General features: G+C 37.1%; 2 protein-coding genes and 1 non-coding gene across 3 annotated transcripts; 2 read left to right on the top strand and 1 right to left on the bottom strand.

The window, feature by feature from the left end:
* Nucleotides 1–1,067: 1,067 nt before the first annotated feature.
* On the top strand, nucleotides 1,068–2,696 carry LOC125240095 (zinc finger protein 155-like). The gene has a single exon (XM_048147941.1). It carries the CDS (start codon nucleotides 1,068–1,070, stop codon nucleotides 2,229–2,231), a length of 1,164 nt encoding a protein of 387 aa, XP_048003898.1. The 3' UTR covers nucleotides 2,232–2,696.
* Nucleotides 2,697–4,712: 2,016 nt separating this feature from the next.
* On the bottom strand, nucleotides 4,713–16,445 carry LOC125239937 (zinc finger protein 624-like). Its single transcript, XM_048147714.1, has 6 exons — nucleotides 16,266–16,445; nucleotides 15,421–15,725; nucleotides 13,960–14,094; nucleotides 10,207–10,266; nucleotides 8,425–8,493; nucleotides 4,713–6,606 (listed from the first exon to the last, which is right to left on the bottom strand). The coding sequence occupies exon 6, from the start codon at nucleotides 6,344–6,346 to the stop codon at nucleotides 5,123–5,125; it is 1,224 nt and encodes a 407-aa protein (XP_048003671.1). The 5' UTR covers nucleotides 6,347–6,606; nucleotides 8,425–8,493; nucleotides 10,207–10,266; nucleotides 13,960–14,094; nucleotides 15,421–15,725; nucleotides 16,266–16,445; the 3' UTR covers nucleotides 4,713–5,122.
* Nucleotides 12,839–12,911, top strand: Trnan-auu. The gene has a single exon. It is a non-coding gene; the product is annotated as a tRNA-Asn (tRNA).
* Nucleotides 16,446–17,272: the final 827 nt, after the last annotated feature.

The raw sequence follows: 17,272 nt of genomic DNA, 5'->3' as shown, positions 1-17,272 counted from the left end.
TATTTTCTTCATACTAAACTGAACTGTCACCCCATATATCAGAATAGCGCGCCCTCTTGACAATAGTCATACAAGTGCAATTGCCGAAAAGTTTGTACATTTGGATCACGTCTCCGATTTTGATAAAAATTGGTAGGCTGAGTCCTAGGTTGATTGTATGACACTTTCCTTTTTTGTTACCGAAAATGTATAGAAATCTGGTAACAGAAAAGGAAGGTTTCATACAAACTACATAGGACATTTTGGGAAACCTAGTGGATCTTGCTCAGCATCATGGACTCTATCAGCCTACCAATTTTTATCCAAATCGGAGACGTGATCCAAATGTACAAACTTTTCTGGAATTGCACACAAATACTCTTCATTGCACATCTTGATAAAAAACAATACACAATTTAGAAACAACACGAACAAAGGTAAACAGGCGGTCTTATCGCTAAAGAGCGATTTCTTCCAGACACTACCTTAAGGTAGCGGAAATTGATAAATTTACATTATGTCAGTAGATGTCATATACTTCTCTTCTGGTCAGACATTATCAACAAAAGGTGTTGCGACATCTATACGAGCGTATTTTTTCTCCTGATTGACGAGGACTTCAGGGTAACTAAAGCGATCGCAGCGCAAGGATAACCCTTCACATTGTTATTGAAACTTCTTAGTAAGGTAAGTTGCCAATAACTGGCCACCTACTAAAATGAATCCTGTATAGTGGTAAACATAATTCATTTTTCCCCTCACTAGCTCGGAAACACGTGTTTTGTCATTTAATACCAGCGGGTAAAAACGCATTTTATCCACTAGTGAGTAAAGTAATTTGTCCTTGAATTAAGTCAAATTAACTGCTTTAAAATTGATAAAAGTAGGTGAATCTAGTAAGAAAGATGATTTACCACCTGTGGAACTACTAAAAGCAGTGATAAACGCATGTTTTTGCGTTGTAGTTTCCTCGCTATAGTGAGGGGAAAAGTTTTGTGTTATACTCGGGTTCAGCAACCAGTGTATTTTACTTCAAAATATTTTAGAACAAAAAGTTTTTATGGTTGTTAATAAAACTTGCAAAAAGGATGTCAAGTTCAGGATTCTATTTCCCAAGCGCAGCTCACATGCTGGAGACAAACCTTACGAGTGCAGGAGAAATAACTACACGTCAAAATGAATGTCCAGAAGAATTGGAAGGTCAAGGACCTGCAAAAGGTTTTACATGTGATATATGCAAAAAACAATTTGGGGATAAAAAATATTTAGAAGCTCATTCAAAACATCACACTGGTGATTATCGATTCTCATGCGACATTTGTGAAAAGAAATTTAACACTCAGTTCGCTTTGAATACTCATAAAGTCGACCACGCCGGAGGAAGACCTTTTAAGTGTGAAAAATGTAACAAAGGATACACAACGAAAGGTGCTTTAAATCTACATTACAAAGTTCACAATGAGGACTATAAATACGCGTGCCATCTGTGCAGTAAACGTTTCATGATAAAAGAGATATTAAACGTCCATATGCGCGTACACACAGGGGAAAAGCCTTATACATGTTTAACATGCGAAACTAAGTTTCGCTATAGATATAGCTTGAAACGACATCTATTGGATAAACACAACCAAATTATGGACAAACAGTTCGCTTGTGATAAATGTGACAAACGATTTGCTTTACAAGGAACTTTAGCAAAACATATGAACAAACACACTCGGAAGGAAATTGCTGAAAAAAAGAGAGAGATAGAAAAGGAAACGGGAGAGAAAAAGGACGAACTAGCATTTATGTGTGAAATATGCAGCAGAAGATTCTCCACGAAAGGTATTCTAAAAACCCATATAAATACACATGGGGAAGAAAAGCCTTTCGAGTGTGCACTGTGTCATAAACACTTCCGAACTAAGATGAACTTACAAGACCATATGCAGGTTCACGAGGAAAAAAAACACTTCTGTGAAGTATGTGGTCAGCCATTCAGACACAAGTCTGCCTTGAATGTTCATATTCGAAGAATGCACTCCGGAAACAGACCACATGTTTGTGACATTTGTAAAAAAAGTTTTGTAGTTCTTGCTGAACTAAAAATCCATCAACGGATACACACTGGAGAAAAGCCGTATGCTTGCGAAATATGTTGTAAGAAATTTCAGGGACTTAGAAAAGTTAAGAATCATCTAAAAAATGTCCACCACGAGCCGCCTACGAGATATGTTATATTGACAGAATTTAATCAATACGACTAAATTAAAAATTACTTGTGCAAAATACATTAGATAGTATGGACTTTAAGAAATACTATCAGTTTTTGAAGTTATATAGTCAACAAAGGAGTGTTACTAACTTACTATATAACTTCAACATTTTATGAGCGTAAGTTTTAAGATAAATAATTTTTGTTATACTAGTTATATTTTGAAATTTATCCTGGTTTGGAGGTACATGATTGTACAAGAAAGTAAATGCAAATTAGTTATTCTACGAGATGAATATTAGAATTGATATTTATGTTACATGATGCTTTGTTGATGTTTATTATTACGACATGATTACACTGATTAAATAAGCAATGCCACGTGTTTATGTATTACCTACTTTAGATTTGGCACTTGTTATGTTATGACTAATATGATTTTTAAACTTGAAATTGTATCCGTCACCCTAAGGCACTGGTCCCACCGCGAGCTAGTAAACTATGAGCTATCGGCTATAAAAACGAACAAAAGATGATCACTCCCGTAAATAAAAGAGACACGGCGATGTTTATAGTTACTCGCCCAGCGGTGAGCTATCAATATCGCCGTGTCTCTTTTATTTGCACGGGAGTGCTTATCTTTTGTTCGTTTTTATAGTTGATAGCTCATAGCTTACTAGCTCGCGGTGGGACCAGTGCCTAAATGCTGAGTATAATTCTAGTAATAAGTAGAAAATATAGAAATTAAACAAAGTATAATGTATAAAAGAAATAAAGATTTTTATTTGTACCTGTTTCTAACATGCTTCTGTTGTGTTTCTTCCCGTGGGTGTCGTAGAAGTTGACTGTGGGATATGGGTTAAATTTTGACGTAGGCGAGAGATTGGCAACCTGTCACTGCAATGTCACAGTTTCGTTTTCTTTCAACCCTTTAATTGCCAAGAGTGACACTGAGACTTTAGCTTCGCTCGTGGTTCAACTATAGAATCCTTTCACTTGCTCGTTTTTCAATTCCACACTCGGCGTTAAAATACAACTTTGCCCCCTTGTATAACAAATAACTATTAGCATAACGTGACTAGTTATTGGAAGCACCGGTGACCTAGCGGTAAGAGCGTGTGACTTTCAAACCGGAGTTCGCGGTTTCAAACCCCGGCTTGTACCAATGAGTTTATCGGAACTTATGTGCGTAATGTCATTTGCCAGTCGCTTTTCGGTGAATAAAAATATCGTAAAGGAAACCGAACTAATCCCAATAGAGCCTAGTTTACCCTCTGGGTTGGAAAATCAGGTAGCAGTCGCTTTTGTAAAAACTAGTATCTACGCCAGATCCTGGAATTAGTTGCCAAACCGGACCGCAGGCTTCCGTGAGCCGTGGCTCAGTTTTACTGTGTTTATACGTAAAAAGGACGCCGGCCACATACTGGCAATTTATTTTCCCTATGTACTTACTAAGCCCTAAACTTAACACATTCACTGCCAGACAAAAATGGCGCACTACTCCAGAAACACATCGTTATCTACAACTGTTATCTTGTACAGCGATCGCCTAGAAGGTTGTACGGCATTTCGGAAAAGTTCTTGAGTGCGGAATGAATATGTTAGAAACATACATACATACATTGATGCCTGTATCCCATAAAGGGGTAGGCAGAGCACAAGAAACTACTAAAGTCTCAGTGTCACTCTTGGCAATTAAAGGGTTGAAAGAAAACGAAAATTGTGACATTGCAGTGACAGGTTGCCAATCTCTCGCCTACGTCAAAATTTAACCCATATCCCACAGTCAACTTCTACGACACCCACGGGATGAAACACAACAGAAGCATGTTAGAAACAGGTTCAAATAAAAATCTTTATTTCTTTTATACATTATACTTTGTTTAATTTCTATATTTTCTACTTATTACTAGAGTTATATACTCAGCATTTAGGGTGACTGATACAATTTCAAGTTTAAAAATCATATCAATCGAGCAGTGTCTTCAAAAGGGCTTATTTCCATTTTTTCTTTTTTTTAAACTATGAATGCAGTTTTTCTTAGTATAGAAAATTACGCCTTGTATTGAGATAAAAGTTCAAAAAGTCTCGCCTTGATCTTTAAAAAAAAGATTAATATCAAAGTTTAGAACACATTTTGAAAAATGTGTAATGATTATTTGTGTGGATAAACCAATGTATGTATTACAACAACATTCATATCAACTAACGTTAATACAAAATCCAAAAATAAAATAAAACTATTTTAAAATAATAACATTTACGCTACAAGGACACAAAAAAAGGGCTTAATTCCCAAAAGTTCGCATCAAAAGTGCTTAATTCTCAAAAACATATGGTAATTAAATATTTATTTAGGTACACATGTTACGTTTGATGTAATTTTGTGTTTTTTTTTTTAATCATAGCATTGACGTCAACTTAAAATATTACAATTTTGCAAATTAAATATTAATTTCTAAATCAATACCGTGGAATTATGTTTTTCTCGATTTCCCAAAAAAAGTTCAAAGTGGAAATAAGCCCTTTTGAAAAGACACTCCTCAATCATAACATAACAAGTGCCAAATCTAAAGTAGGTAATACATAAACACGTGGCATTGCTTATTTAATCAGTGTAATCATGTCGTAATAATAAACATCAACAAAGCATCATGTAACATAAATATCAATTCTAACACTCATTTCGTAGAATAACTAATTTGCATTTACTTTTTTGTACAATCATGTACCTCCAAACAAGGATAAATTTCGAAATATAACTAGTATAACAAAAATTATTTCTCTTAAAACTTACGCTCATAAAATGTTGAAGTTATATAGTAAGTTTTTTTTTATAGTAAGTTAGTAACACTTCTTTGTTGACTATATAACTTCAAAAATGATAGTATTTCTTAAAGTCCATACTATCTAATGTATTTTACATAACAAGTAATTTTTAATTTAGTCGTATTGATTAAATTCTGTCAATATAACATATCTCGTAGGCGGCTCGTGGTGGACATTTTTCAGATGATTCTTAACTTTTCTAAGCCCCTGAAATTTCTTACAACATATTTCGCAAGCATACGGCTTTTCTCCAGTGTGTATCCGTTGATGGATTTTTAGTTCAGCAAGAACTACAAAACTCTTCTTACAAATATCACAAACATGTGGTCTGTTTCCGGAGTGCATTCTTCGAATATGAACATTCAAGGCTGACTTGTGTCTGAATGGCTGACCGCATACTTCACAGAAGTGTTTTTTTTCCTCGTGAACCTGCATATGGTCTTGTAAGTTCATCTTAGTTCGGAAGTGTTTATGACACAGTGCACATTCGAAAGGCTTTTCTTCCCCATGTGTATTTATATGGGTTTTTAGAATACCTTTCGTGGAGAATCTTCTGCTGCATATTTCACACATAAATGCTAGTTCGTCCTTTTTCTCTCCCGTTTCCTTTTCTATCTTTCTCTTTTTTTCAGCAATTTCCTTCCGAGTGTGTTTGTTCATATGTTTTGCTAAAGTTCCTTGTAAAGCAAATCGTTTGTCACATTTATCACAAGCGAACTGTTTGTCCATAATTTGGTTGTGTTTATCCAATAGATGTCGTTTCAAGCTATATCTATAGCGAAACTTAGTTTCGCATGTTAAACATGTATAAGGCTTTTCCCCTGTGTGTACGCGCATATGGACGTTTAATATTTCTTTTATCATGAAACGTTTACTGCACAGATGGCACGCGTATTTATAGTCCTCATTGTGAACTTTGTAATGTAGATTTAAAGCACCTTTCGTTGTGTATCCTTTGTTACATTTTTCACACTTAAAAGGTCTTCCTCCGGCGTGGTCGACTTTATGAGTATTCAAAGCGAACTGAGTGTTAAATTTCTTTTCACAAATGTCGCATGAGAATCGATAATCACCAGTGTGATGTTTTGAATGAGCTTCTAAATATTTTTTATCCCCAAATTGTTTTTTGCATATATCACATGTAAAACCTTTTGCAGGTCCTTGACCTTCCAATTCTTCTGGACATTCATTTTGACGTGTAGTTATTTCTCCTGGCTCCAACTGATTCTGATCGTATTTAAAATGTTTACTCTTATGTAAGTTTAATTGGCCTTTATGTCTGTATTTCTTGTTACATATATCACATTCGTATGGTTTTTCACCGCTGTGTATCCGCATATGAGTAAGATATTGATGTTTGTGTACGAATCCTCTCTTGCATATTTCACAGGTGAATTTGTATTTTCCAATATGGTTTGCGTAGTGTGCATTGAAGTGGCCTTTCTGTCCGAATCTTTTGTTACATATTTTGCACTCGTAAGGTTTGTCTCCAGCATGTGAGCTGCGCTTGGGAACGTTTGGAGCGGGCGCGGAGACGCTGGGAGACGCGGTAGGAACGGGTTGAGCGACAGGCGCTGGACATCCTTTTTGCAATGAAACTGAAACAATGAGAATTATTAGGAAGTGCAACCATAAAAACTTTTTGTTCTAAAATATTTTGTACACACATGGTCAACAACCTTTAGGCACTGGTCCCATTGCGAGCTCGTAAGCTATGAGCTATCGGCTATAAAAACGAACAAAAGATAAGCACTCCCGTGTAAATAAAAGAGACACGGCGATATTGATAGTTCATAGTTGGGCGAGTAACTAAAAAAATCGCCGTGTCTAATTTACACGGGAGTGATTTTCTTTTGTTCGTTTTTATAGCCGATAGCTCATAGTTCACTAGCTCGCGGTGGGACCAGTGCCATAGGTCCATACTGTCTCATAATGTCCACTGCTGTTAGAATGTACTGTGTCTGTGTCAAAACTGTGTCTGTGACACAGAAGGGACGGAGCAAGCATTTGCAAGGTTTCTCCCCTGCATGGGCATATATTACACTAGCTTTTGCCCGCGACTTCGCTCGCGTTAGAAAGAGACAAAAAGTAGCCTATGTCACTCTCCATCACTTCAACTATCTCCACTTAAAAAATCACGTCAATTCATCGCTCCGTTTTGCCGTGAAAGACGGACAAACAAACAGACACACACTTTCCCATTTATAATATTAGTATGGATTACATTTGTTCTCACCAGCATCGTTAGCACACGTCTTCTTCTAGTTGTAATGACATAAGGACGGGTAGTCTATCTCGCGGCGACATACTCTCGCGCCAATCATGTGCTAACCCTGCAGAGGTGGGCGAGGATGAGCTATATTCCTTCAAATTGAATATATCTGTAGGCCTAGCACATGATTGCCGCGAGAGTATGTCGCCGCGAGATAGACTACCCGTCCTTATTCTAACTGTATTAGCACAGTATAATAAAGAGTACTATCGTACAGTATGGCCACTCCCGCTCCCCGCCACCCCCTCCCGGTTACCTCACAGTTACCGCCTGTCAAAAACGCGAACAGTCGACCTGTCATATTTCACTCATACGAGCTTAGACTGTGTGCTAGGAACGCGCCTCTTTCATATATTTGATCGCCAGTGTCCGAGGTGTGGTATTAGTGACATAAGGACGGGTAGTCTATCTCGCGGCGACATACTCTCGCAGCAATCATGTGCTAACCCTGCTGACGACATATTATAAGGCAAAAGCTCACCCTTTGCGAACTCTGGTCTTCCCAAACTCCACTTCCCCTTTTTAGATAACTAGAGTTGCGTTTCACCCTTACGTCTTTTCTCTACCACTGATTCGCACTAAACGATTTGCTTTTAGCTTTATCATGCGAACGGCTAAGGAGTGGAACTCACTTCCGGCATATTTTTAAATCAAGAGTGTATAGACATTTTTTGGGTAAACATGCTTCATCCTAGACTGCACCAGAACTTTCCATCAGGTGAGATTGTGGTCAAATGATTTACCTACCTGTTCCTCATAAAAAATAAGTTTTTTTGCAAATTTCTTTTGTGGCACAAACTTTTATCGCTGACTGTACCTTTCTTTCAACAGTCATCCTACTCATCGAGACATTTCTAAAAACCCCATAATCGATGGGGATTGGGGATACGACGTTTCATAACAGAGTGCCTATGACCACTTTTCTGCTCCATCATCAGACCAGCTCCATGGTACCATAATATTGCATTGTCACGTGATTTACATGTGTGCAAAATTTCAGGTAAATCGGAAACCGGGAAGTGGGTCAAATTTAGCTTCTACGTTTTGACCCAAACTAACATACTAACAAGGCAAGTTGAATAAAAGCTTGTAAAAAAACAACTTCAGTTTGTTGGATTGATATGAATTGTCTAAGAGTACACACCTGGCACGTTGTTAACAGCCGTCTGCTCTGCGCTCTCCTGCTTGATCCCGTCGGCCAACACGGAGAGCTCTGCGGAAAACAAATAGCGTTGGAGAGGGAATTGTCTTAATAGTTAATTGTGTTTAATAGTTATTTGTTATACAAGTTGTATTTTAACGCCGAGTGTGGAATTGAAAAACGAGCAAGTGAAAGGATTCTATAGTTGAACCACGAGCGAAGCGAGTGGTTCGAGAATAGAATCCTGAACTTGCGAGTTTTTTAACACACGAGAAGTAAAATACATTTGCACCTGAGTGTAACACAAAACTTTTCCCCTCACTATAGCGAGGAAACTACAACGCAAAAAATGCGTTTACCACTGCTTCCAGTAGTTCCACAGGTGGTAAATCATCTTTATTACTAGATTCACCTACTTTTATCAATTTTAAAGCAGTTAATTTGACTTTATTCAAGGTCAAGTTACTTTACCCACTAGTGGATAAAATGTTTTTTTACCCGCTGGTATTAAAGGACAAAACACGTGTTTCCGAGCTAGTGAGGGGAAAAAATATATAACACGACTTAGGCCCACTTGTACCAATCACTTAACTCAGGGTTAGTGGGCTGTCATCTGTCAAATTCCATATAAAATAGGGGGTTGACCCTCCATTTTTGTTGGTGCAAGTGGCCCTTAAAGGTCTATGCACACCGCGTTGTTTTATTTTAACTCGTCTTTGATGCGCGTTTGTTTTGCATTTGTAAACACGCGATTCAAACGCAAGTCAGCAGTACATCAACGTGAGACGTGTTTTGGCTATAATAGACACAGTATGTAGATTGTAGACTAAATAGAATCCATACTAATATCCATTCTATTATTACTATGAACAACGCAAGGAGAAGCGAACGGAATGGCGAAAGTGCGTTGGAGATGGTCGCAAGTTCGTCGATGAGACCTGGTTTGCGCCACTTGCTGACAAAAGGGAAAGAAGACACCATAGCGGAACGTCGCAATCGGTTGCAAGCTTCCCTTGTCAGCGATGTGGCAAAATATGTCGCTCTCGCATAGGTCTCTTTAGTCATCAAAAGCGATGTCTCTCGGACATTGCACCATAATTCGTCTGAAATAGACGCTAAGGCCAGTAGTATTACTATGAATATTATAAATGGGTAAGTGTGTGTCTGTTTGTTTGTCCGTATTTCACCGCAAAACGGAGCGACGAATTGACTTGATTTATTAAATGGAGACAGTTGAAGGAATGGAGAGTGACATAGGCTACTTTTTGTTTCATAAAATTTAACGTGAGCGAAGCCGTGGGCAGAAGCTAGTATAATATATATTTATATATGAACACGGGCAATACAAATTATAACAAAAACAGAAAGGAATGTTTGGAATGAAGTACCGCGAAATGATACTAAATTTGACTGCTGTATTAAATGAAAAACACGGTACACATAGGCGCTAAAAGCCACCCTTCGTATAAGCAGAGAGGATCAAGTATGATAGAAAGTTACTGTCGAAGTAAAATGTGTAATCAAAGTACATAGACTTCTTTCTCTTGACATCTTTTGACAAAGGCTTAAAACTTTTGAACCTCAGTTTTGACAATTTGGCACATATTCGTAGCTTATGTGTTAAAATGTCAAATATTAATATAAGCGCCATCTAGCAGAGCGTACCCCAAAGGTGTAACGCCATCTAGGCCACCGTACCTTTTTCTGTATGGTACTGAGGTACGTTGTTTTTTAGACTTTATCTGTCTAGATGGAGTTATATGTTTTTTGGTATAAGTTACTTACGCGAAATGGGGTCATATCCAGTTGGTTTCTCTAGCTTTATTTTGAAGTTGTCGACCGGAGCTGAAACAAACGAAATGTATTAATCAGTCATTTTTTTTTTGCGATTTCAGCATTAGTCCCATAATAAAAGTTGTTCATTACGATCTCAAAAGTCACTATACAAAGTTTGAACGTTTCCTTTTTATTTCAACCTATATATTAAAGTAGATTTGATGAATATAGAATAGAAATACGTTTATTATCAAGGAAAACAGTACCCCGTGTGGTGACGGGTTAAGAATTTCACCACCCCCTTTCTTCCCGTGGGTGTCGTAGAAGTTGACTGTGGGATATGGGTTAAATTGTGGCGTAGGCGAGAGGCTGGCAACCTGTCACTGCAATGTCACAATTTGGATTTCTTTCAACCCCTTTTTGCCAAGAGTGGCACTGAAACTTAGTAGTTCATGTGCTCTGCCTACCCGTTTATGGGATACAGGCGTGATTATATGAATGTATGTATGTATGTAATATTACAGTATTTGTCAAAAATCTCTGCACAAGGCTCCCATACAACCATTTCAGTCGCAAAATCTTCAAATCAGTAACTAACTGTCAAATGTGACATAACGCATGGTAACGGCGTGCAAACAATGCGACCGTATTGATACAATAACAAAATGTAGTCGTCGTGTGCACTGGTTACGGTAACAAAATGTGTACGAATTTGTGGCTGTCAATGTCACTGTCAGAATGACTTTTAACGACACTTTATTAGTCGACGTTTGCACACATAACGGTAACAACATGTGGACGAATTTGTGGCTGTCATTGTCACTGTCAAAACGGTTTCTGACAGTGACATTGACAGAATTTGTACACACATGTGTAGGTCTGATTACCGAACTGCTCCTAAACCACTGTATCCGCAAATGACAATCTGAAATACGAAGGTTTCTCAAACTGTCTTGTGAAGTTGTGGACTGGTTGCTTTGAATCATTTAAATATGAGCGAATTAAATAATAATAAACGACGACGACCATTTAAGCACTCTTCGACATTTTATAGAAATGTGGGAAAGTTAAGAAAAGTGCAGAATGATAATACAAATAGATAAGCACTTTATAGTTACTTAATGTATTAAATATATAATTTTTAATTCTTATTGATAAAAATGAAGTGTAGTGTTGCTTTACACAATAAAAGTAGGAATCAAATGAAATAGAGTATTTACTGTGATATTAATAGAATTTCTGTTGCGCAATGATAGTTTTTTTCAGTACAGATGCTGCTTTTTTTAACGCAGTAGTGCGAGCAAATCAAGCAATGATTCATTTCTTGTCTGGTCGAAACTCTTAGCTTAGATTTAGGTACTGAAAATCGTCGTACGATACACGTGCGAAAAGGACATTCACAACTCGTGTCGATTTAAAACACTCCCTTCGTTCGTGTATTAATTTATTGCTACTCGTATCGATTTTCCTCTTTTCCGCACTCGTATCTACAAGTATTTTGTTTGGGTTACAAAAAAAACACATTATTTACTCTACTACGTTTTATTTATGTCTCTTTAACATTACAAATTTGTAGACACTTATCTATACAAAAATCTTGACAAAAGAAGTACAGATCGCTGAAATGAATGGTGATAGTAATATTAATGAAGACTACTTCAACAAGTGTCAATTGTGAAATGCCGCACAATACTAGTTGCTCTATAGAAGACCATAATAATATGATCCCCGATCCTTTACAACCCAGCAGCTCGGTACGCACGTTACAATTTTCTTTTAATCTTCTTTAGTGAGGGCAACTGAGTACGACGGCATATTTAATTGTTTATAAAGTTTGAGGGTACCTGAAAAAAATGAATACAAGAAGCCATTCTGCTTTCGGTCACGCGTGTACGCTGCGACCATTTTGCGACCGTTTGTTGACCGTTTGGTGACCGTTTGGCGACTGTTTTTTACATGGAATATTACCGTCTTAATCCATATTTTAACAACTTAATTGGTTTTCTAGGCATTATTTTTATTATTTCAGTATAGTATATGCACCAGAGCACTAAAACTTCACCAATCAATATACATAACACGCAAACACCGAGTAGTCAATAATATTATTACTGGTTAAACTGAGGTAAATTGATGGCGCGTTGATAAATTTAGACTTATTTTATGAAATCACTCGAGCAATTTAATTGGCCATGGTAATTAGCCCACATTATATTACAAATGCAAACAATATTTATCTTTAACAAATTCTTACGCCATTACATTTTAATGTCAAATGATTTTATTTCTTTTTTACTTTGACGTCTCTGACAGTCGCCATTTGAAAAGAATGAAATGAACGAATGATTTTGGGAAAGTAGTCGCCAAACGGTAACAATGTGTGCACGCGTAGTGCACACTTCTGTGACCATTTGTGCCTGTTACCAATCGTCCCCATTTGGGTCGCCGCGACTAAACGTCGACCGTACTGCGACTAAGCATTGAGACCCGAAGACCTGTGTGTACACAAAATAGGAGGATTTGCGTAGGAACGGCGACCGATTATGGTTATATGGGCTACGCCTGTATCGCGGTGAACCAGTTAACAGTTTACATTGTAGAACTAAGCTTAAGCTAAATCTTGTTGTTGTTGTTGTCTGTAGTCTTGGTGGCTCAGTTGGCAGAGCGCTGGAATATTGATCCAGAGGCCGTGAGTTCAAGTCTCACCCAAGGCAGACATTTTCCACTTTTAAATTTATTCTAAGCCTAGTGGCATCGGTTGCAGACGTTTCTGCTAATCAGAAGTTAAAATTAAGCTTAAGCTACATTATAGAAATATGTTTCAGAAGTAAATCTCAGCCTGTTTAAAGCTAGAGTGAATAAGTTATTACTGAACTAGTGAGTCCCATTTTCAGCCCTCACTTACCATCAAGTGTGATGGTTAATCGGCAATCAGATTCATCATTAGCCGGGTCCACACAGAGCGAGGCAATGTGCTCACGCCGAAAACGTCCAATGTAGACGTCAGTGCGTCAGTCGAGTTAGTGCGCGCGTTTTGCTCAGTCGAGCAACCTGCCTCGGCCGAGGCATGCCTACATAGTTAAAGTCTACTTAGTCAAATACTTTTAGGCACACAATTATAACCTGGACTCGCTGCACAGTAGTTTGTTTATTTTTTTAAATACTTTCTCTTTTTTTTCTTTTTAGTTTTAGAGCTGCCTTTGCTCAAATACTAAAAAGTAAAATAGAATAGTGGCACTTATATATTACATATCATTGCCCACTTATAATGTATTATTCATTCTCTTGTTTGCATGTATCATCACTTAAAAATAGTTGATATTTATGTTTCTTTTTTTACACTTTTACTATTTGTTATATCTTGGTTGATTTTATTTAAACAAAAAAGTCACTCCCTCAGGCCTTGGCAGAATAACAGCGTTGCATTTCGCCTCGCCTGCGTCTTGCAAACAACATGCTGAGTCAAAGCCTTTTCCCTACTGCACACATTGCTGGACACACAAGTGTAATTTTCTGTTTGTGTGTATATAATTTTCTTACGACGTTTTTGTGTATTTGTATTTATTATCTGTTCCTTTTTTTTTAATTTCACTATTTTGTCCTGTGTTTGTGTGCTGTACGGAATAAATGTATTTTTCTTTCTTTCTTTCTACATAGGACATTTTCGGCGTGAGCACATTGCCTCGCTCTGTGTGGACCCGGCTATTAAACTAGTTTTCTAAATGTGCAAGAAAATTGAATAAAAATACTGTATAAGCTTACTGTCAGGCAATGTTCCCTGGAGCTTCGCGTGAAGCACTCCCTGCACGCGCTGCACTTGCAGCTTGAAGTCGCTCGCGTCTCGCAGCCGCCCACACACACCTCGCAGATCCCACACTCATCATTGACGAAAATTAGCTGGAACACAAAATTATCATTAAGTTACTTAACGTTCAACCGGACTTCCGCGATACAGGCTTTGCCTAATGTGGAAGTCACAGTCAATGATAAAATTGTAGCTATTCCTGGTCTTGGTAAATAAATTATTCTATTCTTTAATTAGTAGCGGCAAAATACTTGCCGTCATACTTAACCTAGACTAGAGTTTCAGTTGTTCGAGAAATTTTCGAAACAAAAGAAATGCAACTTTTCATCACACCCGCACTTTAAATGTGCTATTGCACGCAGGCGGAGCGTAAGTTATAGAAAAATCGTACTCCCAAGGGAAAAATGAAATTTCTTGTACCATTCCGAAAATCTATTAAATTTTTTACATTGCTTGTACCATTCCAGAACTTTTTACCATAGATCACATCTATTTACATATTTTTCCGTACATTGCAGAGTAAGTGATGAAAATATTCAATTGTGTCAAGAGCCTAACTCAGGGAAACAACTATGAATAATTGAATATTACTAACTTGAGTCTTTAAATCGCTCCGGCAAGCCGTCGCGATTTAACTTACTCTCGTTAGCAATATTCAACTTCCTCCCCTTGTTGCACAATGTACTATTATTTATTTACATGAAAGTTAAAGTTCCATTGCAACCAAATGGACACCTGAATGTACATCGGGCGGCAAAACAAAAGTGCATCCGTACAATAAGAATTACACTTCAGTGAATGACTAGAAACAAATATCCAATGGTTAGGTTAAAATAATACAACATTATTGTATTTATTGTTAGTATTTTTCTTTAAGGTGCTTTAGATTTAGCTTTGTTCTTATTTACTGACAAACTTGTTTGAAGAGTACATTTTAGAAATACCTAAGTCACTTTTATAAACAGTCTTAAGCCTAGATTATTTAATTAAAATAAATTTAAGCACTTTTATCCTAAGGATAGGTATATCATCAAAATTAACTTTTGGTTCTCTTAACTTTCTTGTCTATTAGACAGGCCCAAACTAGTTAAGCACACACTGAAATAGGGCACTTGGTTTAAAACTAATATATTTTTATTGTTTTATGCAAACAAGACCTCTACAAGATATATTGCCACAATAAAGCTTTTGATAAATAAAACAGACATTAAATATTCATGAGACATATTCAATTAATAAATCTATGGTTGTACTCATGTTATTATATAGCTACTGCTGCGACATGCTTCAGGCCAATTGCCTGAAGAGGGGCCTCCAAAATTGGTCTGAATTGTCTGAAACATGTTGGAGCAGTAGCGATATAATAACGTGAGTAACAGCCATATATTCATTAATTAGATTAAACACTTTATACTTACATTTAAATTGAAGCATTCTCTCAGCATGTCATCATATATCTCCGCTTTGCCGAGATGATTGTATAGCGTTTTGAGGCCTTTGTCCGGAGGACGCATCATGCAACAAATACATGAGTAGTATTCCTCCATACTCTTAATAGTTACGAACGGGTTGATATTGAAATTGTTAAACACTACTCAACTCTTCTCAATCAATCATTATTATGGCATTTATTATGCCAATACCAGGTTGGATAAAATTGGGTCCGGGCTGGGAATATAAGTTGTTTCAAAGTTCTGCAATAAATGGTGTTCATCTGACCAACCTGCAAAAAAACTAAATTGAATATACTTCCGATATAAAACTAAGAAGAAATTAAGAATTAAAGATCTTAAGTTAAAATTTTATTCAAAATATTATGTAAATCTCACATAGCTAGGGGTTAGGTAATCAATACTAATATTATAAATGGGAAAATGTGTGTGTGTCTGTTTGTTTGTCCGTCTTTCGCGGCAAAACGGAGAGACGAATTGTCGTCATTTTTTAAGTGGAAATAGTTGAAGGGATTGAGTGACATAGGATACTTTTTGTCTCTTTCTAACGCGAGCGAAGCTGCGGGCAAAAGCTAGTATATTATAATGTAAGGGGTACGGTAGAAATCCTACGTTTTCGTTGCAGAGCATAATGTATGTCTAATGTCCATTACATTGGTCACTCTTAGTGTATTCTAGTTATAAAGATAACATTAGTGTCCCCCCATCTATGAGGATGAACCTTTGACTGAACATGATAGCTGCTCGACACTAACAGCTGATCGAGACTAAGTTAATACAAAACTAGATAAACATTCTTAGTGAATAGTCACCGGAAATTTCACCGAGAACTTGAGATTTTTTCAAGTGACCAAGCGCTTGTGTCAACGTCCCAACAGTCAAAATCCTAACACAGAATCAGCCGTGAGAAGGATTTCAGAAGTAATACATATATTATTTCACACTCATTCATCGGCACGCTATCGGAAAATGAAAAAACAAAAAATGAGCGATAATCGACAAAGACGCCATTGACATTTCACTGATCTGACCATTGACAATAGGAATTGATACTTTATTTTTTGACAACGTTTATTGATGCGTTTTAGAAGCCAATGCAACTTAAACTTGGCCAAAAAAATAACCGATAACGGTACAACACTAGCATTCAGCAAAGAAAAAAGTCTCATTCGCAGGGTTGCCAGGCGTATGATAGTTATCGTAATCCATCCATATCCATCCATACTAGTCCATACTATCCATCCATCCATATCCATCCATCCATACTTCCATACTATCCATACTAATCCATACTAATATTATAAATGCGAAAGTAACTCTGTCTGTCTGTCTGTTACGCTTTCCCGCTTAAACCACGCAACCGATTTTGATGAAATTTGAAACAGACAATCTTTAGACCCTGAGACAGAACATAGGCTACTTTTTATTTCGAAAAAAAGGGATGAAGGGGTTGAAAAAGAGGTTGAAAGTTTGTATGGGATTTCTTAATTTTAAAAGATAAAACCATGAAACTTTATATTTTAGCACTTGATAAGAAATCATTGAACATCTTGATAACGGATAGGGATAGGGATTGGGATAGGGATAGGGATAGGGATGGGGATAGGGATAGCGATACGGATACGGATAATATGGGTATCGTTAGAGGGATACGGATAATCGGTCGGCGGTCTCTTACAATCAATATGCTCTAAGACGATCGTTGTTTGCTTGCTTGAAGATTACGTTTGCGATAAGTATAAGCAAAATGTAAAAAAATTTAAGGGATAATAGAAAAAAGTACTTTTTACCCACCGATCATAGTGTCGAAATACGGGCT

Source organism: Leguminivora glycinivorella, chromosome 26 (assembly GCF_023078275.1).
Source record: "Leguminivora glycinivorella isolate SPB_JAAS2020 chromosome 26, LegGlyc_1.1, whole genome shotgun sequence".
Lineage (NCBI taxonomy): Eukaryota > Metazoa > Arthropoda > Insecta > Lepidoptera > Tortricidae > Leguminivora > Leguminivora glycinivorella.
Note: the sequence above shows the minus strand (reverse complement) of the source record. Positions and strands in the feature narration are given on the sequence as shown.